The sequence below is a fragment of the Cebus imitator genome, unplaced genomic scaffold (genome assembly GCF_001604975.1).
Source record: "Cebus imitator isolate Cc_AM_T3 unplaced genomic scaffold, Cebus_imitator-1.0 Scaffold339, whole genome shotgun sequence".
NCBI classification, from domain to species: Eukaryota; Metazoa; Chordata; class Mammalia; order Primates; family Cebidae; genus Cebus; species Cebus imitator.
This window is the reverse complement of record NW_016107654.1, coordinates 441,772-451,951: the sequence shown is the minus strand read 5'-3', so window position 1 is coordinate 451,951 and position 10,180 is coordinate 441,772. Positions and strand designations below refer to the sequence as shown.

General features: G+C 53.5%; 1 protein-coding gene across 2 annotated transcripts in view; it reads left to right on the top strand.

Moving 5' to 3' along the window:
* Positions 1 to 10,180, top strand: part of EHMT1 (euchromatic histone lysine methyltransferase 1) — a 220,703-nt gene that overhangs the window by 163,850 nt on the left and 46,673 nt on the right. For both annotated transcript variants that reach the window (XM_037730327.1, XM_037730326.1), the window contains exons 12-15: positions 1,069 to 1,295; positions 2,330 to 2,503; positions 3,966 to 4,048; positions 5,393 to 5,499. In XM_037730327.1, the coding sequence (XP_037586255.1) occupies positions 1,069 to 1,295; positions 2,330 to 2,503; positions 3,966 to 4,048; positions 5,393 to 5,499 (591 nt within the window). The remainder of the gene's footprint in view (positions 1 to 1,068; positions 1,296 to 2,329; positions 2,504 to 3,965; positions 4,049 to 5,392; positions 5,500 to 10,180) is intronic.

Genomic DNA, 10,180 nt, shown 5'->3' with positions numbered 1-10,180 from the left:
GACACTCACCCCCATGACGAGGCTGTACTGAAGACACTCACCCCCATGATTAGGCTGTACTGAGGACACTCACCCCATGACAAGGCTGTACTGAGGACACTCAGCCCCCATGACTCCAGGCAGCTCCTGGGAGAGGCGTCACCACCCCTGCTGTGCCCTGGGCTGTTTCTGCTGGGATCTTGGGTCATCAGTTACTTCTTTGTCAAACATCTGTGCTCAGCTGTGCCCAGGGCCCCCTGAGAATGGGCTGCTTCCCTGTGGAGCTCCCCTGTGTGGGCGTCCTCATGCAGGTAGATTGTGTGCATGTGTGCGCACACACGCGCACGCGTGCATCTGCCTGTGAGCTTCGGTGTGCACCTGCGTGTGGAGTGTTTGCGTGTGAGCCTCAGGTACCCAGAGATGCCCTGCTGCCCCTTTGTGAACCCGGACCAAGAGCTTCCACTTTTGGGGCTTTTCTTTGGACTCACAGCTTGTATGTCCTCCCCGTCTTCAGATGGACATCCCTTTCTTGCTTCTGCTACATCAGTTTATCTCTGGCTTTCCGCAAGAAAATGCCGTTCTTACGGCCGTATGCCCCCTTGAGGCTCACCCGTATCACTCAACCACATCTGCTGAGCAGTGCCGGGCACTGGGACAGCCCCGCCTGCCTGATGCCCTGCCCCGAGGTTCTGTCGTCCAGCTCCATCCTTATTTGCCCTTCAGGGTAGGATCCTTCTTTAGGCCTTCTGTTTGTGGGCAGCCTCAGCTTTCCTGGGCCTCGGGGATGGAGGCAGCCAAGTGACCTCTGTCCAGCTTTAGCTTCCTCCCTGTGGGGTGAGAGCACCTCCGGAAGCATCGCTCCTCCTCCTTAATGCTGCCTGCTGCCCAGACTGGACCTCACTCCAACCCATGCCCACTCTCCAGGCCGGACCGGACCCACAGCTCACTCTCCAGACCACACTGGACCCCACCCTCACCATGGCTCACTCTCCAGACCACCCAGCGGGGATGCAGTGCCCGTTTCGTAGTGCTTTATTTTTCTAAATATTAGCCCCAATTAAAAAAACTTTTTTGTCCTCCCATTTTTAGGGTAATTTTATGGAATGTCAGCCTGAGAGCAGCATCTCTCACCGTTTCCACAAAGACTGTGCCTCTCGAGTCAATAATGCCAGCTATTGCCCCCACTGCGGGGAGGAGAGCTCCAAGGCCAAAGAGGTGACGATAGCTAAAGCAGACACCACCTCGACGGTGACGCCAGGCCCCGGGCAGGAGAAGGGCTCTGCCCTGGAGGGCAGGGCCGACACCACCACGGGCAGGTACCTGGCACTGGCTCTGTCTGGGGTCTCCAGCTGTGCACCGGAAAAGGTGTTGGTTGTTAATTTAACATGATGGCTTTCTGCTGTTTTTTCCAGAAGTCTCTGAGCTGCCCCTGATGCTCGTGGTGATTTCTGACGTTTAAGACTCAGAAATCATGTGTTGCCATGTGCACAGAGGCCTCTGTCTTTCAGTTGGTTGTGTAGGTCCCCCTGCCTGTTCTGAGGCGGCTTCACAGCACACCACTGATGTAGCTCTGTGGTGTTTCTGTTGGTGGCACGTCCCCTGTCAGACACAAGCCCTGGAGGAGTGGTAGCTGCCGCAGCCTGTGACTGAGTTATGTGGCATTAAGCTTTGAAGGCTTTAGCTGAAGACAAAAAGTCTAAAATAATTAGAAGTATTTGTATTAGACACAAATAATTGTCTTCCTGGAAGAGTCCAGTAGAAACAGCCGAAAAAGTTTTAGAGCTCAAAAGAGTCGTACTCAAAAGAGTAAGAGGATCAGATAAGAAGAGATAGAAGTCACTTGCCTTCTTCCTTCCAGCAGTATCCTACTGGAAAATAAAATAACGAAAGAGATTTTTTCAAAACAACAATAAAACCTGTTATTGCCCAGCAGAAGAAAAGAACTTAAATGTGAGACTTACATAAAGAAAACTAACACTTCATTGAAGATTATTTAAAAGAGACTCGAATTGTGGGCATGTTAAGGTGATTTCTTCCTGTTAACCTGTAAATTTAATGCACTTTGAATCAAAATTCCAGTGGGATTTCCTTTTGTTGGGGTGGGCAGTAGACTTGATAGATTCAGCGTGAAGCTCATTCATGAGAGGGTATCTGAACACGTGGCACCGAAGTCTAGAAGTTACCTGCGTGTTCTCAGGAAATGTGGTTGAGTCCTGAACCGTTTAATCCAGGGACTAAGCAGACAGGAAGCAAATGTGGAGCTCTCGCCTAGAGAAACAGCACACGTGGGCAGTCAGACCAGTCGTGTTTAATGTTTTCATAAAACGTTTCCCGATTTCCTCCCCTGAAGTGCGGCTGGACCACCACTCTCGGAGGATGACAAGCTGCCAGGCCCCGCCTCCCATGCGCCCGAGGGCTTCGATCCGTCGGGACCTGCTGGCCTCGGGAGGCCGACCCCCGGCCTTTCCCAGGGACCAGGAAAGGAAACCTTGGAGAGTGCTCTTATTGCTCTCGACTCGGAAAAGTAAGAACTGACGTGTGATTTCAGAGATGTCTCAGAGCCTGTTCTCATCTGCACCCCGCGTTTTTCCCCATGGCGTCACTTAGCAGTTTTCAGCTTTTTGATTAATGCTGTTCATTAGAATAATTCGTGTATTTTCACACTATTTTGGGAAATTATTGCAAATTATTGTCCTCTGCATTATACTAAGAGCAACATGTGACACCTTTGAAGTCCTAAGTGAGGAGGCGGCCCTGGTGGGTTTTACAAGCATCTCCCAGCTGCCGCTGGCCCTGGGCTGCCCTTCGGTCATCAGAGCAGAAACTGCTGCTGATGCCCAGGCTGCTTCCCTCCCGGCCCCGCCCCATCCGTGCAGCACAAGGGCTGGGCTGAGGGACCCTCTAGGCTCTCCTGACAGCTCACCGACACTGCGCCTCTCATCCTCCTGTCTCCTCTTGGCATTGCCCCCGCTAGGGAGGCAGACCAGACTGTGGCACTGAGGCTTGCGGGTTGCCTGCTCCCTGCAGCTCTCCTCTGTCTGCCTCCAGCCTCGCCTCCGAGCCTGTACGTGCAGCGAGGGTGCCATCTGCTGAAGCCCACATGCCCTGCCCACTGCCCAGACCCCAGACTGCTCTGACCCTGCTTTCTCCCCCATCCCTTGGTTACTGTGTTAGTCTGCTTTTGTGTCACATAAAGAGATACCCAAGGCTGGATAATTTATAAACAAAAGAGGTTTAATTGGCTTATGGTTCTCCAGACTGTACAGGAAGCATGGTATTGGCATCCGTTCCATCGGAGGCCTCAGGAAACTACAGTCATGGTGGAAGGCAAAGTGTGAGCTGTAGCAGGAGACAGAGGAAGGGGAGGCTCCCAGACTCTTAAGCGACCAGATCTTGTGGGAACTGACTGAGCCGGAACTCACGCGTCACCGGGGGATGCTGCTAAGCCATTCGTGAGGGATCCGCCCTCAGGGTGCAGTCACTCCCCACTGGGTCTCACCTGCAACACTGGAGGTCACATTTCAACATGAGATTTGAGAGGGACACAGGTCCAAACCGTATCAGTGATCAGCTTAGTCATCGAGTTAGGGTTTCAAAGCGAAGGCGCTGTTGTTCTCAGCTCTCACTGCCCCAGGCATCTTCTGTTGTGTGAGCCGTGCCCCCACTGGTGACCACGCTATGTGGGCTCATCTTGGCTGGGGCTGGTCCTGGCTGTGCTGAGCGTAGACGACCCCGCTCCCCTGCATCCTGCGCTGGTTCTTTCGTCGTGTTGTGTAAAAGCCTCACAGTGCGTAGCGTTCTCCTGCAGTGACTGGGAACTCAGTTGCTTGTTCTGCACTTTTTACTATGAGATATCTCAAGACTGGTGGTTTGGTGCACTTGAGCTTGAGGGGTTGGTGGGCAGACGTCCCCCAGGCCTTCCAGCCTTCAGCTTCACACATGGGACATGAAGCCCCATGCTGACTGTTGTCCTGTGCTTCCCACAGACCCAAGAAGCTTCGCTTCCACCCAAAGCAGCTGTACTTCTCCGCCAGGCAAGGGGAGCTTCAGAAGGTGCTCCTCATGCTGGGTAAGTGCCTTCCTGCTGCCCGGGGCACTGAAGGGAGTGGAGAGTGGTTGTTCCCCTTCCTCAGAGGCTGCTCTCATGTTGCCTTTCTGTTTCTGAGTCTCTGATGAGTGAGAATAGGTTGGCCACTGGTGTTTAGCTTTTTTATGGTGCTCATGTTCAGTTATGCAGGATGTTAGAACTATTCTCTATGACGTTCTAATTTTTAAAAAGGAATTAGGTATGCATTATTAAGTCAAGCGGAAATGTGGATTGAGGAAAAGCGAAATTAGTGAGCTGGGGCCCTGCTGAGGTGTGTGGTAATGACGCCCCGGTGGTGTGGACTTAGGTATCTGACAACAGACACACGGACTGCTTTAGATGTCTAGTGCCTAAAAGCATGCTTGTTAGAGCCTTCCCAGTGGTAATTTCATCTCTGAGCTCATGTAGCTCTAGGCTTGATTTCTCTGACGTTCATCTTCTGTGGGTTGAAAAGGGTGATTAAGAAGCCCTTGACCTGACAGTACGTCATAAAAGACGTTAAACTGTTTGCTCTCAAGAAAAGGCTTATCTGGCCGGGGGTGGTGCCTCACACCTCCCAGTACTTTGGGAGGCTGAGGTGGATGGATTACAAGGTCAGGTGATGGAGACCATTCTGGCCAACACAGCAAAACCCTGTCTCTACTAAAATACAAAAAATTAGCTGGGCATGGTGGCATGCGCCTGTAATCCCAGCTACTTGGGAGGATGAGGCAGGGGAATCGCTTGAACCTGGGAGGCGGAGGTGGCATTGAGCTGAGATCATGCCACTGCACTCCAGACTGGTGACAGAGCAAGACTCCATCTCAAAAAACAAAAGGTTTATTTATGTTGACCAAAATGGCAGCTTTAATCACTTTTTCATAGATTTTACCCGACACTGAGGCCACCTCCTGCCCCACAGCTCCCTGTGCACTCCGACCTCCCAGAAACTGACTGGTATCCAGGCTTCTGTGCCTGGTCTGGCTTGCTCCTCCAGGGTGTGTCTGCCCTGGCCGGCCCCCTCTCAGGGCCTGGGGCGGCTGTGGCCAGGCCGCTGGGATCACAGAAAGAGCCTGAGTTAGAGCAGGCGGTAAAGGGAAGAACAGGCACTGCTGAGTGAGTTCTGACAGACGGACCTGCCCGTTAGGTTCTGCAGGAGCCTGGCAACTTCCTCTCACGTCCTCCTGGCAGGACAAAGGCCAGAGGACGGTGCCGTGGGCGGGTTCCGGGCGGCTTGAGGTGGCCTTTTGTGTGGAAGCTGCTTGTTTGTGAGAGCACTTGGCAGCCTTGGTGACCGTCCGGAGCTGGTACATCTGAACTAATTAATAAACCTGTGTTTGTTCACAGTGGACGGAATTGACCCCAACTTCAAAATGGAGCACCAGAATAAGCGTTCCCCACTGCATGCCGCGGCGGAGGCTGGACACGTGGACATCTGCCACATGCTGGTTCAGGTTCGGCAGGCACGGCGCCCTCCTGAGGCCCTTCACCTGCTCCCTTTCATTGCTATCACCGTGAAATGAGACCATGTTCGTGGTTCTTCCGGTTTAAAAGTTACTTAGTGCCGTGAAGCAGACCCAGAATCAGCCTTTCTGACCCCAGTCCTGCAAGCACATCAGTGCTTCCCGCTGCTTCCTCCTGCGTGTACCGCAGCCTCTGACCAGAGCATGCTGCCTCTCGGCTGTTTCTTGATTTGCTTTCCCTGGCTTTGGTTCCTGTCACTCGTGACTCCATCCTCGGGAGGCAAGCACTAGGCATGGACGCCCTTTGTGTGTAAATCAGACCACGTGAGCATTTTTAAGCCACCTTGTATTCTGCAAGGGCGTGCTGTGTCACGTTAGTCACTGTCTTGTGTTTCGGTTGCTCGAGTTGACTCTGCCTCCTGCTGATTTATTCCAGACCCTCTGCACACTGCCCGTGTGTCTCAGTGCTCAGACACACAACGCCACTTCTCCTCCGTGACGTTCCCTGATCCCTGTGCTGGGGCCCCTGTTTCTCAAATGCCAGGTTTGAGTCTGGTGCAGTCTGACTTCTGAGCCCTTGGATGTGACCTATTATTTCTGGAAACTTTAGGGGCTCTCCTTGAACCCCACTGGGCTGAAGTTGCACCTTGTTGTAGCGTGGGGCCTTTTAGACTCGCCGGAGCGTTTGGTGCATTTGGTGTGCCCTTTCAGTACAGAAATCCATGCTGTCTGTCCTGGGAGGATTTCCTGTGTGACTTCTGTGCCTAGGTCCCCTCTACCCGTCTCAGTGCCCGGGTCCCCTCTACCCGTCTCAGTGCCCGGGTCCCCTCTATCCGTCTCAGCTTTGTCCTTCTAGGACTCTCGTAATTCAGGCGTGGGACCTTCCAGACTGATTCCTGCTGTGTTCTCTTCTGCCATCTAGGCAGCATTCTCAACTTCAGCTTCTAGCTCCTGGGGGATTTTTAATGTGTGAGGTCACATTTTCAAATCCCAAGAATTCCTTTCTGCTCTCGGATAGTTCCTTTTCTCTGAAGCTCTTATGGTTTTTCTGAAGTGTTATGCTGCTCTGTTTTAGTTTTTCTTATCTAAAGGTTCTCCTCAAACGCCCATGACTCTTCTTTATTGTCAAACTACTAAACGCTGGCGGTAGCTCCTGCTTGCCGGGGGCTGGTCACTGCAGGGTGATCTCCAGGCCTCGCTGTTTTGTTGGGGCACCCAGACACCGCTGTCTGGGAGGGGCCTGTCCCCTCGGACTGCACCCGTCTCTACCTTCCTTAGGGCCGAGAAGGAGAGAGCAATGGCGCTCCGTCTGTTGCACTTACACCTACCCGCTCTCCGGCGACGGAGTCGTCACTGATGATGTTTGTTACTATTTGCCTGGAATGATTTTTCCCTCCTTTTAGTCTGACTTTTTTTCCCTCCTTTTCGGATATACGTGTTTTAAACACAGAACTTGACTTTTTATAAATGTGGTCTAACAATTTTGGTATTTTAATAGGAACTTTTAGTCTTGCTCTTATTTATTTATATCTAATGTCTTATAGTTTTAATTTCTAGCTGTCTTTGTCCATTTTTTCTTGCTGTAACAGAATCCTTGAGGCCAGATCACTTATAAAGAAAATAAATTTATTTCTCACAGTTCTGGAGGCTGGGAAACCCAAGGTCAAGGGGCTGCCTCTGGAGACTTCTGGAGAGGCCGCGTGCTGTGCCCACACACAGCCAGGAACCGCACAGAGAGTGAGAAACTCCAGCGCAGACTCTTGCTGCGGACCAGGCTGCCCACATGGGAGCAGGTCTGTTCTTGGGGGACTGACCCCGTCTTGGAGAAAGGCGAGGCTCCCATCTTCGGAGCCTCGTTACCTCTTAAAGGCCCGGCCTCCCAGCCTCACTGGGGCCCCCAATCCCAATAAATAAATCGCATTCAGGCCATAGGCCCAGCCTTTTGAAGCCAGTGCTGTTTTGCCCTTTCTTCTTGCCCTCTTTTGGACTGATTTTTGTTTCAATTGTGCCATTTCTCTTGTCTCTCTGTTAGTTCTGAAGTTACAAGCTTTCCACTTGTGGAAAGGCCCCAGTGGTTCCTCCCAGTCTCACATGCAGGCTTTTCTTCCCAAGGTCAAGACTGAATGAGATGATGATGGGGAGCCAAGTCCCGGCGGAGGGTGAGGCAGGGAGCAGCTGAGGTGACCTGGGGTCCAGTAAGCCAGGGCTTGGGGGTTGTGGGGGGCTCCAGGAGGCTGAGAAGAAAGTGTGCCGTAAGAAGGGCTGAGCCGAGGTGGGCACCGGGGGCCAACTCCATGCAGGAGGAGCTGTGCAGGCTGCTGGGTGTGTCAGGGAGAAGCAGAAAAGGATTCAGAGACAGTGGGTGGGGGCTCAAGACCACTCACATGGGCTGCAGTTCTTGGTGGGACCATGAGGGAAGTGGCCAACCTGGTGGGAGCAGGCTTCTGGGAGAGCATGAGATGAGGTCGGGGCAGCCGGGGGTGGGGAGTCGGGGGTGGTTGCCCGGACACAGAGGCAGAGCTGGAGCGAGGGTGGGCTGTTCAGGGTGGAAGTGATGCCAGGACGTTCATGGGTGGGGCTCTGAGGAAGAGGAAGAGAGTGTGGTCTGGAAGAGGCAGGAGCTGGTGGTGTGGGCTCCAAAGCAGATGCTGATGGAGGGCCAGGCATTCGGCCGGGAGGCCCTCTCCCTACCTGGGCCTTGTGAAGGTTGTGGCATGATTCTGTTTCTGTTGTGGCCGGACCTGGACGGGAACGAGTATGCAGAGCCACGTGGGGGGCAGGCCCAGACAGGAACAAGGGCTGTGTGCGCGCTGCCTTGTGGGGGGCAGGCCCAGACAGGAACAAGGGCTGTCTGAGCGCTGCCACATGGGGGGCAGGCCCAGACAGGAACAAGGGCTATGTGCGCACTGCCACGGGGGCGGGGGGGGCAGGCCCAGACAGGAACAAGGGCTGTATGAGCGCTGCCCCAGCGGCCCCAGGAACTGGGCCAGGCCATGAATGTGTGCTGTGTTGAGCCCCTAAGGGTGGGCTGTCTGGAGCCCATGAGGGTGGGGTGTGCTGAGCCTGTTCTCCATGCTCACTGCTGGCCGTGGAGGCTTCTTGAAGCTGTTCCTCCTGGGCCTGGAATTCCAGATTGCTGGTGGTTTTCCTCAGGTGGTGTAAGGAGTGATGCCACTGTCTTCTTATTTCCATTCTTCCTTTTGAGAAATTAGCTTGGCAGTCCTTTGAAAGAGACTGTGTTCTCTTTGGCTTTCTTATTTAAACATTAAAATTTTTAAAAATATGTGGTTGCATTGTGCATACGGAAAAGTCCTTAAAATATAAACATCCGGTTAACAAATCATTATATTGTGGCCCTGGCATTTGGGGCCCATGAGATGCAGCCTTGCTGGCTCCGCAGACACCTGGATGCACCCCCCCAGGAACAGCAGCCATGTGGGTCTCACCGCCCTGCCAGTGCCCTTGGGCATTATGGTTGTTTGCTTTTGACTTTTATGCTAATTGAGTCGTACAGCATGAGTTCCTTTGTGTCTGCCGCTTTGGTCAGGAAAACAAGGAATTGCAGGACCGGGAAATGCCCGTGGCCTGAGTACCCGAGCACTGCCGGGCTCCCGGTGACTGCCCGACTCTGCTTGTCTGAAGTATCGTCTTTGGAAGGTGAGGGGAGCACAGAAGCTCTTCGTTGTTCTACAGCTTCGAGTCATAGTGTTGTGAAGTACAGTGCTGTGTCTGGGCTTTGTGCATAGGAAATGGTTATGTCCCTTGGTGCTGCTGTGTGCCCAGTGCCCGGGGGTCTGACCAGCCCAGAACCACTTCAGATTAAATTCCTAGCCTGAGTTTAATTTGGTGACCTGGCCTGCAGAACTTACTGTCTCTGGTCTAGAGGGTTTCTATTTCTCCTTCCCCTTAGAATCTAAGCAGTTTTCCTGAGATTCTCTAGAAAGTGAGAGATTGGCTTTATTTCTAGTTTGCCCTAAATCCAAGGGTGCTGCTTCTCAGGGTTTCGGCATTTGAAGGGGTGTCTCACATCTCACGCTGACTCTTTGGGCAGGCTCTGTCCACAGGCAGTGAGGGTCTGTGGTGTCATCTCTCCCGGGCTCAGGTCTAGGTCAGGTCTTTGAGCCAAGTCTCCTGCAGCAGCACAGGAGAGGGGTTTGTGTTCACCCTGTGAGAGGGTCCCCCGGAACCAGAGGGGTTCATGTTCACCCTGCGAGAGGGTCCCCCGGAACCAGAGGGGTTCATGTTCACCCTGTGAGAGGGTCCCCCGGAACCAGAGAGGTTCGTGTTCACCACCCAGAACCAGAGGGGTTCGTGTTCACCCTGTGAGAGGGTCCCCCGGAACTAGAGGGCTTTGTGTTAACCCTGTGAGAGGGTCCCCCGGAACCAGAGGGGTTCGTGTTAACCCTGTGAGAGGGTCCCCCAGAACCAGAGAGGTTCGTGTTCACCCTGTGAGAGGGTCCCCCGGAACCAGAGAGGTTCGCGTTCACCACCCGGAACCAGAGGGGTTCGTGTTCACCCTGTGAGAGGGTTCCCCGGAACTAGAGGGCTTTGTGTTAACCCTGTGAGAGGGTCCCCCGGAACCAGAGAGGTTCGTGTTCACCACCCAGAACCAGAGGGGTTCGTGTTAACTCTGTGAGAGGGTCCCCCGGAACCAGAGGGGTTCGTGTTCACC